Below are 26243 nucleotides of genomic sequence, written 5' to 3'. Positions count from 1 at the left end.
GAATGGAAATACCATTAGGATTGTGAACCATTAAAAACCCTTATCATGAAATCGCTTTCACTATTAAGTTGGATTTCATTCAGGAAAAAAGATCAAGTTGGATTTGAGATTTTGCGAACATTTTTGCATTTTGTGACAATTTTCTTTCTTTCATACATTTTTAACATATTATTGAATTGTGTAATTATATCTGCATTGTGGTGACCACACTAAAAGCGTGAAATTTACGTTATTGTGTTTGCATTTTCATTTAACTTATTGATTCATTTCAACTTACGACGTGTTTGCTTTCTCTTTTTTCTATTTCCATTGGAACTTGTAGATACGAGACAGATTTTATTCAAAAAATCATTGAAGATATTGGAAACAAATTGAATAACAAAGTCTTATGTGTTTGTCAGTACCCAGTTGGAATGGATTCTCGTATAAAAGACATTAATTTGTGGTTACAAGATGGATCAAGCAAAGTTGTCATAATGACAATCTATGGGATGGGGGGCATAGGGAAGACGGCCATTGCCAAAACTTTGTATAATCTAAACTTTGACAAATTTGAAGGTAGCAGTTTTCTTGCAAATATAAGAGAAACATCAAAAGAGCCCAAAGGTTTGGTCAGTTTACAAAAACAACTTCTTTCAGATATTTTAAAGGGAAGAAAGGTAAAAATTAGCAATGTTGATAGAGGAAGTGTAATGATCAAAGATCATATTTGCTTGAAAAGAGTTCTACTTGTTCTTGATGATGTGGATCAATTAGATCAATTAAATGCAATGCTCTCAACAAGGGATTGGATTAAAAGAGGAAGTAAAATTATCATAACAAGTAGACATAAGCAATTACTGAAGGCACATGAATTGTATGAGACTCACTGTGTTGAGCAATTAGGGAATGATGAATCGTTACAGCTGTTCAGTTGGCATGCCTTTGAACAAGACCATCCCGTCGAAGCTTACATGGAACAATCAATAAAGGTAGTGAAGTATTGCGGAGGGCTTCCTTTAGCTCTTGAAGTTTTGGGTACTTCTCTATCTGGAAGAAGTGTAGATTTGTGGGAAAGTGCAGTAAAGAAATTGGAAGGAATTCCTAATAAAAAGATCATAGAAAAGCTCAAAATTAGCTTTGATTCTTTAGAAGACGATCACGACAAAAATTTATTCCTCGACATTGCTTGTTTTTTTGTCGGAAAGAACCAAGATTTTGTAATTACAGTACTCGATGGTTGTGAGTACAGCACAAAATTTGGGATTGACAACCTCATTAAAAGATGTCTGTTAAATATATACAACAAGAAGCTGACAATACCTCAGTTGCTACAAGACATGGGAAGAGAAATAATACGCCAAGAATCACCAAAGGAGCAATGGAAACGCAGCAGACTGTGGCATCACGAGGATGCCTTAAATGTATTGAGAGAAAAAACTGTAAGAACTATGCCTTTTGAGTCTATATGCATTTTTTGGTTGCATGGTATGCTTGCTTAGTGAGTCCTCTTTACCAGGGAACAGAAGCCATTGAAGGTCTCATCCTCAACTTGCATGGAAGCAAATCATTGGAGCGGCACAGACTAACTTCCACTTTGACAGAGTCATCTTCCACACCAAATGAAGAAGACTTGCAAACTGATGCATTTTCAACGATGCACGCTCTAAGACTGCTCCAGCTCAATAATGCAAGGCTCGCTGGAAACTACGAAAAATTTCCTAAGAAGTTGATATGGTTGTGTTGGCGTGGGTTCTCTTTGGAAATTATACCCATCGAGTTTCCTCTAGAGAGCTTAGTTGTTCTTGAGATGACATATAGCAGCTTGAAACAAGTTTGTGAGGAAACAAAGGTATGACATTAAATTCTCTTTAATCTCTCTCTCTCTTTTATTTGGAGATTCATATGACTATTCATATAGAGTAGCTAATTTTCTCCACCCCGCCTTGCCTCAGAAATGGACTCAACTTACACACATATATACACATTAAATTGATATGAAAATTCCTAGAAATTGAATTCACTATGTGCTTATACACATCTACACATGCATGTATACACTTCTTCAGCACAAAACCGTACAAAATAATCAACAGAAGTCAACACTAATCATGTTAAAACATCATCTTTATCACAAAGAATACAAACAAAAAAAAGAAAGAAAGAAAGAAAGAAAGAAAGAAATTGGAAGAAACCGAAAACCTAGGTTGCAAGATCTAAACCAAAATGAATTTTTTTAGTAAACTAACCTTACAAACCACTGACTACGGGAGATATTCACAACATGAAACCGAGCAAAAATTTCTCAGATTCAAGAACAAAACTAACCTGGAGGTTGAATCCAAAAGCATTATCGAATCGATCTTCATCAAAGAGAGAGAGAGAGGAGATGGAGTGAGAGACAACATAGATGGGGGTTTGAATACAGTAATTAAGAATGCTAGAAAGTCTTCTTAGGATCATTTGATGAGAGATGGAGAGAGAGAATAAACAGAAATGGAGATCTGAGAGGGAGAGCTGAGTGAGAAAGAGGTGTGTAAGGTAAGTAAATTATGGTTAAGGATATTTTGCACAGATAATAAAATATTAGGGGTAACCTTCTCCCATACCCGCCCAATTCCAATTACACCCTCCCCAAAACCGCCCCAATAGGGGCGGGTACCCTCTGGAGCGGGGTAAATTGCCACCCTTATTTATGCTCCAATCACTTGGATTAGAGAATTGCACAAGACTTTGATCACTTCCGGAACTTCCAAAGAGTTTAATGAGTATTCGTTTAAAAGATTGCAGATCATTGGATATGTTAACAAATCTGCCAAACCTGTCATGTTCACTTTACATGGATGTAGATGGATGTTGTTGAAATATCTTACTTATTATTGTTTTATTTATTTTATTTGTTGTTTTTAGCCTTTTATGTAAGATCCCCATAATCATGGGATCACGTAGATTTTGGCATCTTTCCTGTTTTCTTTGTTTTGGTTTCCTTTTTTGGTACTCTATTCTTATATATAAATATAGCTGTTGGCTCTCAGTTTGAGTAAGCCAAAACCCAAAACTTCTTTTTGGTATCAGAGTAAAACAAAAACCTTCGCATCCTCATCTTCCTTCCCTAACGCTGCCACCTTCTCTTTCCTCTTTCCTTCACCTCTGGCGCACCTCCCTCTCCTCCCAGCCTTTGTTTTTGACCACTTTTTAGGGGAATTCCCTCAGGTTTTTTTATGACCTAAGGGCCTTTCTGTTTATTATTATTATTTTTTTACCTTATGGGCTGCCGGTGTTTGTTCGGCAGCATATTTAGACGAAAGCGCCAATTTTTCCGGCCTTGTTTTTCTCTTTCCTCCCTCTTTGAGGTGTGGACCAGCCTTGTTTTGGTACTATAGGTGATTCTGGTAGCCAAAATGATACTTTATTCTCGGTGCAGAATACTTTATCTTCGGCACAGCATGCTCCGGCGCAACGGGTTACTAGTGTGCAATGGGCGCAACTTCGTATCTTGGTCCCATTCTCTTCAACTCTATATTGGAGGGAAAGGGAAAATTGGTTGGCTTTTGGGTCTAGTCGAGGAACTGGAAAAGACGGATACTAAATATATTGCATGGGACATGGACAGATGCACCATTCTAGGTTGGATCGTCAACTCAATGGAGGAGCGTATCTATAATATGTTTCTGTTTCATGTTTTCGTTTCTCATCTGTGGCAAGCGCTTAACAAGATGTATGCCCACTCCCGTAATGTCGCTCTTATCTTTTGATCTTTATCATGAAATTACTCATGCATCTCAGGAGACACTCAAGTAGTCAGTATCAGAGTATTTTGGGTACCTCCTGTCTAGGTGGGAAGAATTAGCATAGTATGAACCTCTCTCCGATTTATCTGAAGAAGTTGCAACTCTTTTGGTTAAGAGACTGGGATCGCAGCATACCTACCAGTTTTTTTATGGGTCTACGATCTAAGTATGATGCGTTTAGAACTCATATCATAAACACCTCTTCTATGCCTGATTTATATGATGCTTTTGCTATTATTGACCACGAGGAGCATAGACGCCCATATCTCTCAGCAAGTAGCTTTACCAGAGATTTCAGTTCATCAAATGGCTCTTGTTGCTTGTTCTAGACTTTCAGAAGGTAAGGTTTTTTGTCAATATTGTTGAGCCACGATTCATGTAAAGAATCACTACTTTAAGCTTCATCGTGAGCTAAAGTAGAAATTTTCTTGCAATCGTCCTTGGTCGTGGCTGACTGCCGCAATAGCCAATATTATTGGTGGGTATCATACTCCACAAATTGTTGCTCCTTCAACTCCAATGGTATCAATTCCTCTAACCATCTTTTTAGGACTTCAGACAATTACAGTCCCAGATTGGTCAACTTCAGGAGCAGTTCGGAGCTTTATCTACTAAGACTGGCTCTTCTATTCCTCCTTCTGCTTTTCATGTTAAACAAAGAGGGGCTGAAATCTTGTAATATCTGATTTTACACATAGTGAAAACTTTCGCCGGATCCTAACCGTGGAAGTAGGCTATTGCCGAACCACGTATAAATTTTTGTGTTCTTTGTGTGGTGTGTTTATTTTTCTGTCGTGATTCTTGGTTCAACTTGGGTTTGTTGTGTTTGTCATAACAGTTTCAATATGAGATTTGTGAGCTTTCTAAACATACTAGAATTAGTTATATTTCTCATATGCATCGTGCACCTAGTATATTTGATCTTATACATTTTGATGTATGAGGTCCTCCTGATAATGCTTTTTCAGGGTATCATTATTATGTCACGTTCATTGATGATTATTCCTGCATCACATGGGTATATTTACTTAAAAAGAAATTTGAAGTTTTGCCATTGTTCACTCAATTCCTCCGAATTATCAAAACTCAATATAAAACTGTTGTTCGGAATATTAGGTCTGACAATGGTCGTTGTTATGACAAACGCAACGAACCCAATATAAAATCAAGAATCATGACAGAAAAATAAACACACCACACAAAGAACACAAAGATTTATATGTGGTTTAGCAACACCCTACGTCCACGGTTGAGATCCGGCGAAAGTCTTTACTATGTGTAAAATTGGAGTTTACAAGTTTTCAGCCCTTTACTCTGTTTATGTACGAATTTTTGAGTCTCTCGCTTCCACCACTCCAAACCCTAAGCGCCCTTATATATCGGGTTACAAGAGACTAATTAGGGTCTATGACCCATGAGTAAAAAAGGGGTTGTTGGGTCATAAGTGGGTCACCTTCCCGACACCAAATTCGGGCCACAACATCACAGTCGTGAATATATTTCCAATGAGTTTGGGTCTCAACTTAACCAACATGTTATTCTTCATCAGCTTACTTATCCACATACCTCTGAACAGAATGGTATGGCAGAGCGTAAAAACCGCCAACTAATATTAGTTGTTCGATGCCTCTTAAGTAGTATGAATGTGCCAAAGTCATACTCGCATTGGCACATGGCAGTTCTTACGGCTACTTTTCTCATTAATCATACCCCTTGTCCATCCCAATTTAAGTATCGCTTATGGGGAGTAGTAATTTTTAAGGGGACATGTGGGACATGTATTGTCTTCCTGGAAAGTTACTAACTTGCCCTTTTAAGTTTTGAAAATTTAAACTCAAAGGACGTATATGGAAAGATGTGAAATATATTGTTTGAAAAAGGAAAGTGGACTATTATTTTGGGACAGACAAAAAAGGAAAGCATGACACTTATTTTGGGATAGTGGGAGTAAATGGTATGACCCCTTTACAAGTGTTTCAGCCTGATATTACTCTTTTCTCGATCATGCCTCGGGTGTTTGGATATATATATTTTATTCAGAATCGTGGCCCTTATCATACTAAACTTGATGACAAGGCCATGTAATGTATCTTTTTAGGACATTCTTCTATGTCAAAAGGTTACCGGTGTTGTGATCATATGCACAAACATATCTATCACTCTCTTGATGTCACCTTTCACGAGCATACCCCTTTTTAGATTCTATTGATATGCTCGAGTTTTCTTCTTGAAGTGTGTAATAATATTTTTGCTCTTCTTCTTTGTCATGCGCTCTTTTTTGGAGGTTGCTAGATTGCCTCGTTTGTTCCAAGGTGGATCTGCTAGATCTGCAAATCCGTATCGAGGCCCATCGATTTTCTTGGTTGATGATTCGGTTCGAAGAAGAAGAGATGATCTTCGGTCGTGTCTGGTTGGGAAATTTGATAACGAAGTGGGTGATGGGGCTCAGATCGCAGCTTGGGCCTCGCGTATTTGGAAGGTCTCCTCAGGTGTGACGGTCTCGTCTCTGCCGGATTCCTTTTTGCTTTTCCGGTTTCCCTCCTCGACGGAAGCCTATCATGTTCTCAAAGGGGGTCGTTGTGACTGGGGAACGGCATCTCTTTGTTTGGAGGCTTGGAGCTTTAGGGTAGGGTGCTCGGAAGAGTTGAAAGAGAAGGGGCTGAAGAAGGTAACGCTGTACGGTCTTCCTCTCCACCTTTGGAGTCATGCTCTGTTCGTGATAGTCGGCGATCTTTGTGGTGGGTTTATTTGGGTGGATGCTGATGAAGCTTTGGATGGTGAACGAGTCCGTATCACCGTCTCTGTTAGTCGGGTTTGCCCTCCGTTTGTGTTCATTCATGATGATCAGTTTTGCTATAAGGTGTTTATTTGGGAGGAGAAGCCTCCCGAGCTTGTCCCAACAACAGATAGCTTGGAAGGCGATGATGGTTCGCATTTGCTTAAGGATAAAGAATGGTTGCGGTGGGAATCCATGGGGAAAAAAGGAATGGTAGAGTTCCAGATGTGGAAAGAATGGAGAGATGCGCTTTGGATTCGTAATTCGGAATGCTTTAAACGGATTTTCAATCAGAAGCAGAACCGGAAGGAAGGGCTTCCTGCTTTTCAGAATCGCCGACGGCAAGAAGGGTTTCGGACGTTGCAGTGGGGAGGAGGTCTTGCCAGAAATGGTCGTCGGCCTTTTGTGCAGCAACGGGATCAATCAAGACGACGCGGTGGCTTTCACGCTCTTCAGGCGCGTGGGAGGGGGAGGTTTCCCAACCGTCCACGTGGTTGGCGCTCAGGCCCTGTCCATTCCCAGTGGAGAACAACTGTTCCCACGATCATTTCAAATTCAGTTGGGTTTAATGGTGGGCTTGGTTACGAAGCTCTTGTTTCTTCAAATGTTATGCCTGAGTCTGCTGGGCTGCTTGATGGGCCTAAAAGACCTCCTTCAATGTCTATGAGGCCTATTTCTGGTGTTGTGGATGGTGGGCCATGCACCCAATCTTCTAAAGAAATGTCTGTTGGTGGATCGAATGCCCAATCTTCTAAAAAAGCTTCTGTTGGTGGGCTGAGCGTCCAATCTCCTAAAGAAGTTTCTGTCGGTGGGCCGAGCATCCAATCTTCTAAAGAAGTTTCTGTTGGTGGGTCTTTGGGGTTAAAGACTGGACTGAACTGTGGATCTGGGTTGGTGTCTAACAGTTTCGAGGCCTTGTCTTCATTAGGAGATGTCTTAGGAGATGTCATAGCTCCTTGTGCTGCTGGTTCGATGAAAGCGAGAATCAAGGGTGATCAAAGAGTGAAGGATCCAGTGTTGAGACATCGTCTGCCTAAGAAAAAGGTTATCCTTCTTGCTTTTCGCAAAAAGTGGTCACGAAAGGATAAGCAAAAATGGGTGGCATCTTCGCAGATGGGTTTTGACTCCGGTATGTTTTCAGTTCCCTCTGGTTCTTCCCCTCCTAAGATGTGCTCTTCTTCCACTTATTCTCCTTTCTTGGGGGGGTCAACCACTTCTTTGGGACGGGAGATGGGTGGTATAGATAATGTTTCTCACTCCTTAGCATCGGTGGGTGAGAGGGACTCTGTTTTGGCTGACAGGCATGATGGTGTTTCTGGGAATAGACTTGGCTTCTCTCGGCGATGTGATGGCTTGTGTGAGGGAGTTACAGTTTGTGTAGGTCGGGATGTGAAGGTGAAGCTTGATGATGATACGGCCTCAATTCTGCTGAAGGAGTTACGGAACCATTTGGCTTTGAAAGGTTTTCTTTGTGATTCAGGAGGCATTTTGACTGAGGAGGAGCCTGTTTCGCAGTTTTGCTCGCATTCTTCTTCTGTTCTTGATGATTGGGAGGAGGCTGCAGGTTCTTCTTTTGATGGGGACTCGGGCATGATTCCATGGGAAGACTTGGAACAAGCAGTGAATTTGGCTATGCCTTTGGCTGTTGTTCCCCCCGGGGGGAATTGGGCTAGTGACTCGACGAATGTTGGAGTGAATGACCTTGAGGAGGAGTGGGTGAGGGAGAAGGGATTGGAAGTGGGTCCTCTGTTGGGTGTTTCTTTTGAGGGCAGGGTGGATGAGGCGATGTGTCTATTTAATGATGTTCTCAAATCTCATTTTCAGAAAAAGGAGGGTGATAAGGTTGGGTTGCAGGAGGAGAAAGGGGAGACAGTGATGCAAAGTCTCAATGATTTTATCACGTATGAAAGGAGAAATCGGGGGTCCAGATCAGGAGGGAAAGGTGGAGGAAGGGAAGGAGGGTTTGCTATCCCAAGTGTTTCCCTATGAAGCTACAAATTCTTTCATGGAATGTCCGGGGTCTCAATGACCCGATTAGGAGGAAAGTGGTGAAGTCGATTATTCGTAAAGGTGGGGGCCATGTGGTGTGTCTTCAAGAGACTAAACTTGCTTCGATGTCTGAGAGGATTGTGAGGAGTCTTTGGGGTGGGAGATTTGTGGAGTGGATTGCTTTGGATGCTATTGGTTCCTCGGGGGGCATCTTAATCACGTGGGATAACAGATGGGTGTCTAAAGTGAATGCTCAGGTTGGGCGTTTCTTTGTTTCATGTGTTCTTGCTTTGGCTGAGGATGGTGTTCATTGGGTTTTTTCGGGTGTCTATGGTCCTTCGGAGGACGGTATGCATCATTTACTTCGGGAGGAGCTGGGGGAGATCAGAAGTCAATGGTGTTTGCCTTGGTGTATTGGTGGGGATTTCAATGTTGTTTGCTCTCCATTTGTGAGGTCAATGGGTGGTAGGTGGACATCTGATATGGAGGCTTTCTCGGAGTTTATTGATGAGTTTGGGCTGATTGATTTGCCTTTGGTTGGAGGGCCGTTTACGTGGTCCAGTGGCCGCTCTCCCCCTACCCTTTCTCGAATTGACAGATTCCTTGTGTTGGGGGAGTGGGAGGAGAGGTTCTCTGATGTTGTTTAGGCTACCTTGGCTCGTCCTATCTCTAACCATGTTCCGTTGATGTTGGATTGTGGCGGATTGTGCAGTAGACGCTCTCCTTTCAGATTCGAGAATATGTGGTTGTAGGCTGAGGGCTTTCTGGAGAGGGTCCGTCTCTGGTGGGAGGGGTATGGTATGGTTGGCACCCCTAGTCATGTGCTAGCAGGCAGATTGCGTCTCTTAAAGTAAAATCTTAAGACTTGGAATAAAGAGGTATTTGGGAATCTTGAATGGAGGAAAAAATCGGGTTCTTGGAAATAGCGGCTATTGACCAGATCGAGGGTCAAGGGGATTTGGTGGAAACTTTGAAGGCTAGGAGGGCGGGCAAGGCGGAGTTTACTGAGATTGCTATCATGGAGGAGATCTCGTGGAGGCAAAAATCGCAAGCATTGTGGCTTAAGGAGGGGGATAGAAACACAAAAATTTTCCACAGATTGGCCAATGCTCATAGAAGAGGCAATCATATAGGGAGGATTTGAGTTGAGGGGGTTATTTTTCGTAAGGAGGAGGAGATTTGCAAAGGATTTTCAGAGTTTTTTGAGAATTTGTTCACGGAGTCTGTTGAGTGGAGACCTTTGCTCGAAGGGTTGCAGTTTGACTCTATTTCTGAGGAGGAAGTTCTGATTGCTTTGAAGAGCTGCAATGGGGATAAGGCCCCAGGTCCAGATGGTTTTATCATGAGATTTCTTCTTGAGTGTTGGGAGGTGGTTAAAGGGGAGGTGATGGGCACTTTCCATGCTTTCCATTCTCGGGAATCTTTTGAGAAAAGCTTGAATTGCACGTTCATTGCTCTCATTCCGAAAAAGGGAGGGGCGTTGGATGTAAGGGATTTTCGCTCTAGTAGTTTGGTGGGTTGCATCTACAAGTTGGTTGCCAAGGTGCTTGCTTCAAGATTGAGGAAAGTTTTGGATGGCATCATTTCGGACTCTCAAAACGCTTTTGTAGGAGGCCGTCAAATTTTGGATTCAGTCCTTATTGCGAGTGAGTGTGTGGATTCCAGATTGCGTAGTGGGGTCTCTGGTGTCCTTTGTAAGTTGGACATTAAGAAGGCGTATGACCATGTGAGTTGGAGCTTTCTTCTGTACCTGATGGAGAGGATGGGGTTCGGTGATAGATGGAGGAGATGGATTTATTTTTGTATTTCCAGTGCTCGCTTTTCGATCCTTGTTAATGGTGCTCCTACTGGTTTTTTCTCTAGTTCAAGGGGCTTGAGACAGGGAGATCCTCTCTCCTCCTTCTTGTTCTTGTTTGTGATGGAGGCCCTTAGTAGATTGATGAGAAGGGCTACCGGTGATAGATGGAGGAGATGGATTCATTTTTGTATTTCCAGTGCTCGCTTTTCGATCCTTGTTAATGGTGCTCCTACTGGTTTTTTCTCTAGTTCAAGGGGCTTGAGACAGGGAGATCCTCTCTCCTCCTTCTTGTTCTTGTTTGTGATGGAGGCCCTTAGTAGATTGATGAGAAGGGCTACCGAGTTGGGTCTTTTGAGAGGCTTTCGGGTGGGCAGGGATGATGTTTCTCAGTTGGAAATCTCTCATTTGATGTTTGCTGATGACACTTTAGTTCTTTGTGATGCGAACGTGTCCCAGATTAGATGTTTGAGATGTGTTTTGATTTGGTTCCAAGTTGTCTCCGGCCTTAAAGTGAATGTGGGCAATAGTGTTTTGGTGCCGGTTGTGGAGGTCCCTGAGATTGAGACTTTTGCTGACATTCTTGGTTGTCGTACTAGTTCATTTTCCATTTCTTACTTAGGATTGCCTCCGGGTGCTCCTTCGAGATGTGTGGGGATTTGGGATCCAGTGGTGGATAGATTTAAGAGAAGGTTGGTGGGTCGGAAGAAGCAGTATCTCTCCAAAGGCGGCATGGTCACTCTGATTAAGAGCACCCTCTCTTGTCTTCCCACTTATTTGATCTCTTTTTCAGATTCCCTCTTCAGTTGCGGAGAGGATTAAGAGGTTGCAGGGTAATTTTCTGTGGGGGGGTAGAGGCGAAGAGTTTAAGTTTCATTTGGTGAGATGGACCAGGTTTGCAGACCAATTCGCAATGGTGGGTTGGGTCTCCGTAAATTGGTGCCTTTTAATAAGGCCCTCCTTGGGAAATGGTTGTGGAGGTTTGGGGTGGAGAGACATTGGCTTTGGAGGAGGCTTGTGGCGTGTCGTTTTGGGGAAATGAGGGGAGGGTGGAGTTCTTTGGAAGTTAGAGATCGTGGGGGTCTGGAAATTTATTCGGAAGGGTTGGGATGATTTTTCCAAGCACATTTGGTTTCATCTTAGAGATTGGAGGAGGATTTGCTTCTGGGAGGATGTGTGGTGTGGAGATGTTCTTCTTGCTCTCGCCTTTCCTCAGCTTTACGAGATTGCTACGGATAGGCAGGCCATGGTGGTTAACTGTTATCATCTAGATAATGGGAGAATGGTTTGGGATGTTCGATTCAGGCATTCCTTTCAGGATTGGGAGATCGAGGAGGCCATTTGTTTCTTGGAGTTGTTGTATCGCCAGAAGATTGTGGAAGAGGATTCGGATTGTTGGTCTTGGGTTGCAAACTCTCAGGGGCATTTTGAGGTGAGGTCTTTCTTTAGGTGCCTCTCATTAGTTCCTGGAGTTCATTTTCCTTGGAAGTCTGTTTGGCGTTCCAAGGCTCCTCTCAAGGTGGCTTTCTTTGTGTGGACTTCGGTTCTGGGTAGGATTTTAACCCAGGATAATTTGAGAAAGAGAAGCCAGGTGGTGGTCAATCGTTGTTCTATGTGTCTTGGTGATGAGGAATCTGTGGATCACCTTCTCATTCATTGCTCTTTGGCTAGAGAGTGTTGGGTTTTGATGCTTGGCTTATTTGGTGTTTCTTGGGTTATGCCAGGATCTGCTAGAGGGTTGATTGAGGCGTGGAGAGGTTACCCTGTGGAAGCTCTCAGTCAGGATGCGTGGAGGGCTATGCCGCTTTGTGTGTGGTGGTGTATTTGGCTTGAAAGGAATAGGAGATTCTTTGAAGGAAAGGCATTGTCGATTTCGGTGCTTAAATTCTCGATTATTTTCACTCTTTTTTGTTGGGTTTTAGGAAGAGATCATAGATTTTTGGAGGAAATTGTTAACTTTTTGGCCTCTTTGAAGGCTTGAGGCCTTTGTGGTCTTTTGTATTTTATTGGGTTCCGCTCCCCTTCTGAGCTTTTTTTTTTATAAAATGTTTATTTATCCAAAAAAAAAAAAAAAAAAAAAAATGAGCATACCCCTTTTTGTGGTTTTAACACTATCTTGCAGGAAACTTCTACTCCCAATCAAGAGGCTTCTCCTCTTGTTTTCCTCTTCCTATTTTTCAAGAAGAGGCTCTCCTGTGGTTTTCTCACCCCTTTTGCAGGTCTATTCTCGACGCCCTCGTGCTCCGCCTCCACTGACTTTATCCTCCTCAGATACGGGTTTAGGAACATCTCTTTTCTCAAGTCTCAGTATCCCACTCTGGACCGCAGACCCCAGCTAGATTTGGATTCGATTGTCGTACTGATCATCTTATATCGCAATATATCTCTTATGATGTCTTTTCGGGTCTTACCGAGCCTTTATAGGCAACCTTGATTCCATTTCCATTCCCAGAAATGTGTCTGAGGCTCTCCGAAATCCCAATTGGATATCTGCTATGAAGGCAAATATGGATGCTTTGCAGCATAATGAAACATGGGAACTTGTATCTCTCCCTTATCGTGAAAAGACTGTTGGTTGCAAATAGGTATTCAGTGTTGAATATCTGGCTAATGGCTCTATTGATCGATATAAGGCTCGTTTGGTGGCCAAAGGGTTTACTTAGCTTCCTGGTAAAGACTTTAATGATACCTTTGCTCCTGTGGCTAAATTGACCTCAGTTCGTTTGCTTGCCTCCCTGGCTGCCTCTCACAATTGGCCTCTTTATCAGCTTGATGTGAAGAATGCTTTCCTTAATCGTGATCTTCTTGAGACCATTTCCATGGATCCTCCACCCGGTTTTCGGGTCGAGGGGGAGTATGCTGGAAAGGTTTGTCGATTGCGGAAGTCTTTGTTTAGGTTAAAACAATCTCCTAAAGCTTGGTTTAGCTATTTAAGTGATATAATTCTATCCATGGAGTTTGGTAGGTGCCATTCTGACCGTACATGTTTTATCCACCGTTCCTCCACTAGTCGTTGTTATCATTCTTCTTGTCTATGTTGATGATATCACCATTACTGGCAATAACATCCCTCGGATTGCTCAAGTAAAGCTTCAATTGGCTAAAGCTTTTAATGTGAAAGACCTTGGGCAACTCAGATATTTCTTGGGAATTGAGGTTGTTAGACCTAAGTAGGGTATCTCTTTATCGCAAAGGAAGTATGTCTTCGATCTTCTTCGAGACACGAGTATGCTTAGGTGTAAACCTACTTCTACTCTCATGGCCAAGCCTGGAGATCTCCTTTATGTTCTCTCGCAGTATCAACACTTGGTAGGAAGATTGATTTATCTTACCAACACCCATCTTGATTTGGCTTTTGCAGTTAGTGCTATGAGCCAATTTATGCATGCCCCTCATACAACTCATATGGATGCGATATATCATATTCTTCGATATCTTAAGTCCTGTCCTGGACTTGGATTATTCTATTTTTCTAGCAAGTAGGTTGGGCTATCCTATTTCAGTGATGCAGACTATGCTGGGTCCAATACCAACATGCCTATGGCCTAGCGGTATAAGGCTCCTACTTTCCAAAGGAAGGTCAGGGGTTCGAACCTCAGAGGCAATATGTGTCTTCGATCTTTCTTAGAGGAGCTAGGGTTTAAGTAAAAAACAATCCTCAGACTTGTTTTGTGACAATAAGTCAGCCATCATGCTCGCTTTAGATTTTGTTCTTCATGAGAGGACTAAACATATAGAGGTGGACATTCATTTTGTAGAGAGAAGGTTTGTTTGGGAATTATCAAGCCATGCTTTGTTCCGTCCTTTGATCAATTTGCCGATGTGTTCACCAAATCTGTTGGTCTATCTTTGCTTCATTCCATAATTCCCGAGCTGGACTTTATTGATATCTACACTCCAGCTTGAGGGGTGAGTGTTGAAATATCTTTATTATTATTGCTTTATTTATTTTATTTGCTATTTTTAGCCTTTTATTAGGTATTTTATGTAAAATTCCCATAATCATGGGATCACGTAGTTTTTGGCACATTTTCTGTTTTCTTTGATTTGGTTTTCCTTTTTTGTACTATATTCTTGTATATAAATATAGTAAAAAACAGTCCTTAGACTTGTTTTGTGATAATAAGTTAGCCATCATGCTCGCTTTAGATTTTGTTCTTCAAAAAGGGCTAAACATATAGAGGTGGACATTCATTTTGTAGAGAGAAGGTTTGTTCGGGAATTATCAAGCCATGCTTTGTTCCGTCCTTTGATCAATTTGCCGATGTGTTCACCAAATATGTTGGTCCATCTTTGCTTCATTCCATAATTACCAAGCTGGACTTTATTGATATCTACACTTCAGCTTGAGGGGTAAGTGTTGAAATATCTTTATTATTATTGTTTTATTTATTTTATTTGCTGTTTTTAGCCTTTTATTAGGTATTTTATGTAAAATCCCCATAAACATGGGATCACGTAGTTTTTGGCATATTTTCTGTTTTCTTTGATTTGGTTTTCCTTTTTTGTACTATATTCTTGTATATAAATATAGTTTTTGGCTCTCAGTTTAAGCAAGCCAAAACCCAAAACTTCTTTTGATGTGAAAATCTAATTGAGGTTCAAAGATTAAGTTAGAATCCATTGCAATGTTGATGCAAAAATGAACAAGAAGTTGGGCTTGTCCAACTTTGAATTCTTAGGAAATGTTGAGGTTTGCTTGGGGAATGTGTTATCACTTACCGTAAGAAAGGTTCCACTCTAGTTGAGCCTTGATAAGGGAATATCTGATCTCCTATTTGGGATTTCCCTAGGGAGCCTTATCGAGGAGGATTTTAGTTTGGGATCCCATAGTCAAGCGCTTTGAGAAGAGGCTTGTAGATTGAAAGAAACAATACTTGTCAAAAGTGGGGAGGCTTACTCTTAGGAAAAGCACTATTTCAAATCTTCCTACCTACTTCATATCGTTATTCTCGATGCCTATAACAGTTGTTGAGAGATTAGATGAGATTGAGAGGAAGTATTTTTTTTATTTTTTTGGATAAATATAGATTGAGAGGAAGTTATTATGAGGAGGTATGGGAGATGAGTTCAAACACCACTTGGTTAATTGGGAGAGAGCGTGTGCCCTTATTTAAAAGGGAGGTTTGGGGATTCAAAGGATGGATTTGTTCAACAAGGTTTTGTTGGGCAATTAGCTTTGGAGATTTGGGGCGAGAGGACCAAATTATACAGGCAAGTCATTTCCTGTCGTTGCAGGAGGAAGATAAAGGGTGGCAGTCTAGGGAGGCCTAAACTCTTAAGGAAGGGATGGGATGAATTTTCCATATGTATTCGGTTTAGAGTTCAGAGTGGGAGGCAAGTCAGCTTTTGGGAGGATGGCTGGTGTGGGGATGTCGTTTTGGCTCATAGGTTTCCTCATCTTTTTAGGATTTTTGTGAAAATTCATGTTGTGGTTGTTGATTGTTATCGGCTTGATAATGGGAGGGTGACTTGGGACGTGCAATTTCACAGAGAGTTTCATGATTGAGAACTTATCGAGGTCACAAAGTTCTCAGCTTTGATCTATAACCATGTGGTGGAGGGTGAAGGCATGGACAAGATGGTATGAGTGGGCACCTCAATAGGGGTGTTTGAGGTTAGGTCATTTTATTAAAGCCTAACGGAGATCCCAAGCCTCACTTTCCCTTGGGAAAGCGATTTTGAGGACAAAAGCCCCTTTGAAGGTGGCTTTCTTTACTTGGTCTATTACCCTTAGAAATATCTCTCTCGACAATCTCAGAAGGAGATGTCAAATTGTGGTAAACTGGTATCGCATGTGTAAGAAGTCGGGAGAATCTGCGAACCACCTTCATTGCCCAGTGGCGAAGGATGTGTGATCTATGTTCTTAATTGTGTTTGGTTTGGTTTAGGTGTTCATAGAATCCACGGTGGGCATGTTAGAGGCTTGGAAAGGGTGTACAGTGGATAGCCGAGTCAGAGATGTTTATGGTGGGTTTTTGGCACGAGAGAAATAAGAGATTCTTTTATGACGAGGAATCTTTATTTGGTCTCTCAAATATAATATATTGTCTTTATTTTTTTGGGTAAATGGAATTGTAAATCAATGGATCATCTTTTGGGTTTTCTATATAGCTTGAAGTTATAGTGTCGCCATGGATGCCTTTTGTATTCTTTTGGGAGTGCTTCCGTCTTGGCACCTTTAATGATAACTTACTCATCGAAAAAAAAAAAAAAAAAAAAAAAGTGTTCCATTTTAGTCTCTCTCTCGTTGTGATTAGGGTTTTTGAAGGAGAGAAGAAGATGGAGAACTTGGAAAAAAAAGTGTATTAGATAGCCACTCTCTCTATCTCACTCTTTATTGTTAAATATAGCTGTGTTCAAGGGTAAATAGACTATACAAAGACTAAATTACCCTTGTGGGGTAAACTAATTACATGTGTGTTCTAATATGACAATTCGAACACTCCCCCTCGAACTGGAGAATATATATCATATAATCCCCCATCTTGGAACAAATAACATTCAATCTGTTATGACTAAGAGCTTTAATGAACATATTAGCCAATTGATCTTTAGACTTCACAAATGGAGTACAGATGTTTCCACTGAATATTTTCTCTCTCATAAAATGACAATCAACTTCAATATTTTTAGTCCTCTCGTGGACCACTGGATTAGAGGCAATATGAATAGTTGCCCGATTATCACAAAACAACGGAAGAAGAGTTTGAACTCCTAAACCAAGTTCTTCAAGAAAATGTTGTAACCATGTCAACTTACTAGATGTATAAGCCATCGCCTATACTCGGCTTTAGCACTAGACCGTGCTACCATTGTTTGCTTCTTACTCTTTTATGTAACTAAATTACCTCCTAAGGGGGTGCAATATTCTGTAGTGGATCTTTTATCTGGGGGTGAACCAGCCTAATTAGCATCTGTAACACCTTTTGCCTTAAGGAACCCATTGGATCTATTCAACAACCCAAGCCCAAGAGCTCCTTTGAGATAACGAATAATCCGAACAACATCATTCCAATGTGGCACTTTAGGTGTTCCCATGAACTGACTCCGAGCCTAGGAGCTCCTTTGAGATAACGAATAATCTGAACAACATCATTTCAATGTGGCACTTTAGGTGCTCCCATGAACTGACTCACTACACTAACCGCATATGAGATATCGGGACGAGTAATGGTGAGATAAATTAGTTTGCAACCAGCCTTCGGTGTTTGCCAAGGTCATCAAATAAATCACCTTGAGGTTTTGTGTTCGGATCCATAGGAACATCGACTGGACGACCACCTAACAAACCTATTTCTTCTAACAAGTCCAGCACATACTTTCTTTTAGACAAATTGATACCTTTCTTCGATCTAGCAACCTCAATGCCCAAAAAATATCTGAGTTTGCCTAAGTCTTTAGTATGAAGCCAATGTTGTAGAAACTCCTTCAACATAGCAATGCCCGCATAATCATCACCTGTGGTAACAATGTCATCCACATACACTTAAAGGAAAATGAAACCTACTCCAATATGTTGATGAAATACTGAATGATCTGTCTAGCATTTATGAAGACCAAACTCTAATGCAACCTTAGAAAATTTGCCAAACCAAGCTCTCGGAGATTGTTTCAAACCATGAAGGGCCTTCTTTAAGTGACAAGCACTGTGTCGGTACTCCTCTTGAGCAACAAACCCAGGTGGTTGAAGACCTCTTAAGCTAAGTTGCCATGTAAGAAAACGTTATTAAAGGCAAGTTACGATTAGCAGCATTAGAAATGAGGACTTGAATAGTCGAAATTTTGGTAACTGGAGAAAATGTTTTATCATAATCAACGCCATAAGTCTGTGTGTATCCATTTGCAACAAGGCAAGCCTTTAAATGCTCAATGGAACCATCGGGAATGTATTTGACAGTATAGACTCACATACAACCAACGAGTTTGGTATTAGAAGGCAAGGAAACAAGATCCCATGTCCTATTATGATGAAGGGCATCCATTTCATCTTTCATTGCTTTTCTGCGGCCCAGATCAGAAAGAGCAACCTGCATCGTCTTTGGAACAAGAATAGTAGACAAATGGGATGAAAAACAAGAGAAAAAGGGTGACCAAGAATTATATGACACATAGTTACTAATGGGATGATGAGTAACACATGACCGAGTACCCTTATGTAGAGTAATGGGTAAAGAGTCGAATACAGTAGACGTGCCAGATCTATAGACTCCAAAGAGGTGGGTGAAGCATGGTAGGCGGCTTGGGTCTCCGAGTGTAAACCAGTAAAGGAGCAGCAGATTGGGGAGGAGCAGGGCTAAGAGACATTGAGGAAAGAGGAACAAGTGGCAAAGTTGATTCAAGAGTAATATAAAATGAGAACTGCAATCCGAAAAATACGGAACAGACTCGTAAAAAGAGATATCAACATTAGTGAAATATCTCCGATGGTTCGGACTGTAACAACTATAACCCTTCTGAGTGCGAGAATATCCAAGAAACACACATTTGGGGTTAAAAAGTCCGAGGTTATGGACATAACATAAACACCTAAAGACACGAGGAGTAAGAAGGAATAAGGCGGAATCAGGAAAGAGGACAGAATGAGGAGATTTTTCATGCAACATGGAGGATGGCATACGGTTAATGAGATAGTAGGCCGTAAGCACAACATTACTCCAAAATTGTTTAGGGACATGCATGTGAAACAAAAGAGTGCAAGCCACTTCCAAGAGACGACTATTTTTACGCTTAGCCACCCTGTTTTGTTTTGGGGTACAAGTACACGAGGTTTGATGAATAATGCCTTTAACGCAAAAATAACTATCAAATGGATTATAGACATATTCTTTGGCATTATCAGAACGCAAAACTTGAATGTAGCAATGAAACTTGTTTTGATTTCTTTGCAAAATGTTTGAATTATGGAAAATAATTCAAAGCGATTCTGCATTAAAAACAACTAAGTCATACGAGAATCATCATCCACAAATGTCAAAAAAATAACGAATTTTATTACTAGAAACATACTTTATTGGGCCCATACATTGGAATGAATTAACTGTGAAGGACTAGACACGATTATTAACTCGAGATTTGAAACATACACAATGATGCTTGCTAAGCTGACACGCTTCAAATGACAAAGACAAAACACTACGAAGACTTGGGACTTGACGGTGCAAAACAGGAAGCGAAGGGTGGCCAAGACTACAATGCCACTGAAATGGGGATTGTGATGTTAAGGCCCCAATTTAGTCTAAATCTTTATGTTCTTTGTGTGGTGTGTTTACTTTTCTGTCTTGATCCTTGGTTTTATCACGGGTTCGTTGCGTTTGTCATAACAAACTGGTATCAGAGCTTTTAGTTCGAAGCAGGGATGACGTCCAAGTTTCTGGAAATCAAGAAGTTTAACGGCAGAAATGATTTCAACCTATGGCAGGTTAGGATGCAGGCTTTGTTGGTGGGTTATCCAAGGTGCTGAAGGGGAAGGATGCATTGTTAGAAAAGATCAAGGGCAAAGATGAGTTGAGGTTATGGAGAAAGCACACAGTACGATTTTGTTGTGCTCGAGTAACGAGGTTCTGCGAGAAGTTGCTGGAGTGACTATGGCAGATGGGCTGCGACAGAAGTTGGAGTGCCGGTATTTGACTAAATCTCTTGTGAATCGCCTGATCTAAAGAAGCGGTTGTTCACTCTTCAAATGCACGAAGGTTTGTCTCTGAAAGGCCATCTTAACGAGGTAAATAGTATCATCATGGACTTGAATAATATTAATGTCAAGATAGAGGATGAAGATCAGGCTATTATTCTGTTGTGTTCTCTACCACCCTCGTATGAGAACTTTATCGATACAATGATGTATGGCAAAACTGCTTTGTCCATGGAAAACGTGAAGGCAACTTTGAATTCTAAGGAGTTGTAGAAAATGACATTTGAGGGCAATACAGAAAGCTCGGCAGAGGGGTTATTTGTTAAAGGGAGAACGAATCAAAATGGAGGGTCTGGCAGCAAAGGTCGTTCTAAGTCTAAGAACAAAACGAATGTGTTGAGATGCTTCATCCTTCATAAGGAAGGGCACTCCAAAAAGGATTGTCTGGAGCGTAAGAAGGGAAAGGTAAAATCCTCTAAAGTTGAAAGTGTGGCATTTGCAGAGGGTAATGATTCAGATGGTGGTAATGTTCTCACAATTTCAGTCGGCAGCTCTTGCGATGTGTGGATTCTTGATTTAGGTTGCTCGTTTTAGGCTTGTCCAAACAGGGACTGGTTTATCTCTTATTGATCAATTGATGGAGGAGAAGTTCTAATGGGGAATGATGCGGCGTGCAAGGTTGTAGCTATCGTTACAATTCAAATCAAGATGTATGATGGCATAGTGAGGACATTGACTGATGTCAGGCATGTACTAGAACTAAGAAATAATTTGATTTCCCTGGGTACGCTGGATTCCATTGGGTGCACTTATGAGGCAAAGTGGAGTCATTCGGGTTTCCAAGGGTGCTCTTGTGGTGATGAAGGGACTGAAGAAGCATGGTTTATATGCTATGCAGGGTAGCACAATCACGGGTTCAATTGTTGTATCATCCTCGGATCCGGATTCAGATACTACTAGATTGTGGCATATGCGGCTTGAGCATACGAGTGAGAGGGGGATGGATGTTCTGAGTAAGAAGGGTTTGCTTGGTGGTCAGAAAACTGGGAAGCTGGATTTCTGTGAGCATTGTGTCTTTGGGAAGCAATGCAGAGTGAAGTTCAGTACAAAAATTCACAGGACCAAGGGTACGGTAGATTACATTCATTCTGATCTTTGGGGTGTCTCTCAGGTTACTTCACATGGTGGTAGTGGATATATGATGACGCTGATTGATGACTTTTTTTAGAAAGTTTGGATTTATATTCTAAAGCACAAGAATGAGGTTTTGTTACATTCAAGCAGTGGAAGACCTTGATTGAGAAGCAGACAGGAAAACAGGTCAAGCGCTTAAAGACAGACAATGACTTGGAATTTTGTGATGGAGAATTTAATGAGTTCTGCAAGACTCACGGGATTGTGAGACACCACACAGTGAGGAAGACTCCGCAACAGAATGGAGTTGCAGAACAGATGAACATTATGCTATTGGAGAGGGCACGGTGTATGTTGTCCAATGCAGGGTTAGACAAAGCGTTTTGGGCTAAAGCTATTTCTTCAGTTAGTTACTCGGTGAACTGGTTTACATCAACTGTAAGACTCCAGAGGAGGTATAGTCTGGTTCTCCTGCTAGTTACAGTAATTTAAGAATATTTGGGTGTCTAGCGTATGCTCATGTGGATGAGGGGAAGCTTGAACCGAGGGCTAAGAAATGCATATTTCTTGGTTATTAGCCTGGGGTCAAAAGATATAGATTATGGTGCTCAGAGGCTTCGAGAAAGAAGATACTTGTAAGTAGGGATGTGACCTTTCATGAGTTTGCAATGCTTACTCTGCAGAAGGAGGTAGTTGATTCAGGGAAAGCTCAGGGTGTCAGTGAGCAGGTGAAGCATGTAGAGGTTCAATTAGAGGATAGTCATGTTTGGTAGACACACAAGCACGTGTAGTTTCGGGCTGAGGGAAATGCAAAGTTGCAGCAGTATAGTGTGGCTAGAGACAGGTCTAGGAGGGATATTAGGCCACTTGAGAAGTATGTATTTTCACATGCTGATTCAGTTGCTTTTGCGCTTAGTGTGGCAGAGGAAAGCACATAAGCAACCGAATCAGCATGTGAAAATACAAGAAGAAGGAAGCACAGTGGTCAATGAAGTGTTTTCTCATGTGGTGAAACTTAGCTCAAACTGGGTGTTACTTGCTATGGTTGCTCTGTATGACTTGGAGCTTGAGCAGTTTGATGTTAAGACTACTTTCTTGCATGGTGAGTTGGAATATGCATCAGCCTGAGGGGTTTGAGATTTTGGGAAACGAAGATCATGTTTGCCTACTGAAGTTCTTGTATGGGCTGAACCAGTCTCCTAGACAATGGTAAAAGTGATTTGACACCTTTATGGTTGGGAATGGCTGCTGTAGGAGTAAGTTTGACAGTTGTGTGTATCACAGGAAGCTCTCAGATGGTCCGTATTTGTACTTGTTGCTCTATGTTGATGACATGTTGATAGCTTGCAAGAATATGTCCGAAATCAACATGTTGAAGGCTCAACTAAGTGGTGAATTTGAGATGAAGGAACTTGGTGCTGCAAAGAGGATATTGGGTATGGAAATTCACAGGGACAGAGGAGCGGACATATTGTATTTGTCACAGTAGAAATACATTGAGAAGGTGCTGGAACGCTTCGGTATGTAGGCATCAAAGCTTGTGAATACTCCATTGGCTGCCCACTTTAGACTTTCAGCATGATTGTCACTAGAGACTGAGGAGGAGGTGGAACACGTCTCGTGTTCCTTATGCTAGTGCAGTTGGTAGCCTTATGTATGCTATGGTGTGCACTAGGCCAAACATTTCACATACAGTTAGTGTAGTGAGCAGATACATGGATAGACCTGGGAAGGTCCATTGGCAGGCTGTGAAGTGGATATTACGATACTTGCGAGGCACTGCAGCTGTTAGGTTAGTATATGACAGAAGTAGTGACACATGTGAGAGTGTTGCTGGATATGTTGATTCGGATTATGCTAGAGATCTTGATAAGAAAAGGTCCTTGACAGGGTATGTCTTCACTCTTTGTGGGAGTGTGATTAGTTGGAAGGCGACTTTGTATCCCGTAGTTGTATTCTACTGAGGCTGAGTACATAGCAGTTATAGAGGCAGTGAAGGAAGTTATATGGTTGAGAGGCTTGGTTGGTGATTTGGGCTTGCAGCATGATGATTTGAATGTGTTTTGCGATAACTAGAGTATTGTACATTTTGATTAAAAATCAGATGTTCCATGAGAGGACCAAGCACATTGATGTCAGGTTTAACTTCATTAGAGATGTGGTTGCACATAGTGTTATTGCAGTGAGGAAGATTGGGACAGCAAAGAATCCGACAGATGTAATGACTAAGGTCATTCCTACACTCAAGTTCAGACACTATTTGGACTTGATTGGTACCTGCAGTTGCTGAGGCCCTTAGGGGCATATAGAGGAGGCGAAAGGAGTAGTTGGAGATTGTGAAACTTGGTGTAATTCGAGCCAAGGTGGAGATTTGTGATGTGTGGCCCGAATTTGGTGCTATGCCGTGTCGCGTTACAACTCGCTTATGACCCGACGACCCGTTGGATGAGCTTTGTGTGGACCCAAGCCACACAAAGTGAAGACTTAGGATTTGAAGTGGTGTAAGAGAGAGACTCTTAAATGCGTACAGAAACAGAGTGGGGCTGAAAACTTGTAATCTCTGATTTTACACATGATGAAGATTTTCGCCAAATCCCAACCGTGGACGTAGGCTGTTGCCGAATCACGTATAAATTTTTGTATTATTTGTGTGGCATGTTTACTTTTCTGTTGTGATTCTTGTTTTTATCTTGTGTTCGTTGCGTTTGTCATAACATGGATAAAGATGATTGGAGGGCTCTAGGGTGCTGCTCAAGATCGAGGTAATACTAGCCACCTACTTCATACCCCATGCCTATCTTCTTCTTTCGCCTTGAGATTCTAAAAAACACAGCGCGAGGAATAAAATGTAATGGAACACTCAAGAGTTTTAGTAATCTTTCTAATAGACATCAAACTAAAAGGAAATTGAGGAACATATAAAAGAGAAGAAAGAGACAAAGAAGAGCTAAGTTGATCCCTTAACTCGAAACCTTAGATGATGGACCATTAGCAAGAGTAAAACTTTAAGAAGGAGTGAATGAATGAAATTCAGATAAAAGGTGAGAACTATCGGTCATATGGTCTAATGCTCCAGAGATGATAATCCAAGGACTGTAAGAAGAAGACACGAAACATGCAGGTGTACAACCTGATTGGGCAAAAGAAGCTGTGGATGATGAGGTAGGTGCCCGTTGTTGAGACATAAGCTGAGCATACTCATCACGTGGGATGGTGATCATATTGGACTCGACAACCTGGTGAGAATCAGTCGGTGGAGTTGTTTGACTAAGAACATCCTCTTTATTGGACACCTGATTTGTGTGGGTAGATGGTTTCGGTTTACCATGAAGATCCTATGAGTAATTCACAATGTGATTAGAGAGACCACTGTGAGTACATTTTCTGAATTCTCTACCACGGCCACAACCCCCCCTTGAGTCATGACCACCATGTGTAGAACTACCCTCATGACCTCCACAAGAATTATTGGGTTCACCACCATTATCATTATCAATTTGTACAACAGAAGTGCCACGAGAGAGAGTAGCTCACTGGAGTCAGGAAAACACCTCAGGAATAGATGGAAGACTGGGGCTGCCCAAAATCTGGGCACGAATCAGCTCATATCAGTGAGAAACATTAAAATCTGCACGTTGTTGTTGCATACGCTGAATATTAGAGGAGAGTGCTTGATACATATTCAGTTCCTCGCAAATTCTCATTACTTTGTGTGATATTGTGGCCCGAATTTGGTGTTGGGTCACAACGCGACCCGCTTATGACCCGGTTTTTTGCTTATGGGTCGTGGACCCTAATTAGTCTCTTGTAGCCCGATATATAAGGGCGCTTAGGGTTTGGAGTGGGGTAGAGAGAGACCCTAAAATTCGTACAGAAACAGAGTGGGGCTGAAATTTTGTAATCTCCGATTTTACACAGTGAAAACTTTCGCCGGATCCCCCAACCGTGGACGTAGGCTGTTGCTGAACCACGTATAAATCTTTGTATTCTTTGTGTGGTGTGTTTACTTTCCTGTCGTGATTCTTGGTTCAACTTGGGTTCGTTGCGTTTTGTCATAACAGTTTGGAATAATATGCTTCTAAACTTTGATTGCCTTGCTCAAGATTGAAAAACTGCTTACACACTTCATAGACACAAGTTATATTGCCAGTTCTAGATTGCAATTGCTTGAGATGGTCCCAAATTTCTTTGGCAGTGGCGCTAATCTCAGGTTCAGTACTGATTAACAATAGGGAAATTATCTGAGCATCCTGTTGTTCCCAGGTACTGAGATTCGGATCATCTAGTTTTGGTTTATCCTTATTGAGATGGCTGCCAAGGCCTCTAGCTTTAAGAGAATACTCTACTAATTTGGCCCACGGGATGTAATTTTTGCCATTACGCTTAACACAGGTCATTGGAGGGTTGAATGAGATGGTGGAGGAAAAAAGGTCAGAATTTGATGCCATGATAGAAAGGACAACGGTTAAATGAGATGGTGTTCAGATTCAAGACTGAAATTTCAGGAAAGAACCTCATGTGACCAGAGAAGGAGAGGAACACGAGAAGGAAAAAAAAAACCTGGAACAAAATATTCTATTCACGTATCCGGGTCGGATCGGATCAGAAAACTGGATCAAATTGGGTTGTTCTAAACGGGTCAAAGTGGACAGCAAATCTGTATCGGATTGTTTGGACTTGGAACAAGCAATTTTCACTACCATACACACCCTATCTTCTCCAAACTAAGGTAAGATGTTCAGAAAAACAGGCAACCGCTAGTACACACACACGCACACATATATATATGGCGATGATAAAGATGAACTGAGACGATGGGCTGAAACGACAACGAGAACGATGATGGGCTGAGACGACAACAATGGTGATGATGATGACTACCAGCAATTGGAATAAAGACAACACAACTGATTTGATCTCGATTGCAATTGTGATCTCTATGAGAACAACAATCACTCGTGATGTTGATCTGCTCTGATACCATGTTGTGAGGTTTTTGATGGAGAAAGAAGATGGAGAACTTGGGAAAAAACAACGTTTAGAGAGCTGCACTCTGTCTCACTCTTTCTTCTTACATATAGCTATGTACAAGGGTAAATAGACAATGCAAAGACTAAATTACCCCTGTGGGGTAAACTAATTACATGT

At 41.5% G+C, this 26243-nt stretch overlaps 1 protein-coding gene across 6 annotated transcripts in view; it reads left to right on the top strand.

The window, feature by feature from the left end:
* Positions 1-26243, top strand: part of LOC132299473 (disease resistance protein RPV1-like) — a 48550-nt gene that overhangs the window by 4272 nt on the left and 18035 nt on the right. For all 6 annotated transcript variants that reach the window (XR_009480128.1, XR_009480125.1, XR_009480126.1 and 3 more), the window contains exons 4-5: positions 323-1421; positions 1499-1831. Coding sequence is in view for 3 of the 6 variants with exons in the window: in XM_059796115.1 (XP_059652098.1) it covers positions 323-1421; positions 1499-1831 (1432 nt within the window). In the remaining 3 variants the exon portion in view is untranslated. The remainder of the gene's footprint in view (positions 1-322; positions 1422-1498; positions 1832-26243) is intronic.

This window comes from Cornus florida, unplaced genomic scaffold (assembly GCF_030987335.1).
Source record: "Cornus florida cultivar Cherokee Brave unplaced genomic scaffold, ASM3098733v1 CherokeeBrave_3.0.0_Hap2_Chr03, whole genome shotgun sequence".
Lineage (NCBI taxonomy): Eukaryota > Viridiplantae > Streptophyta > Magnoliopsida > Cornales > Cornaceae > Cornus > Cornus florida.
This window is presented reverse-complemented; position numbering and strand designations above follow the sequence as displayed.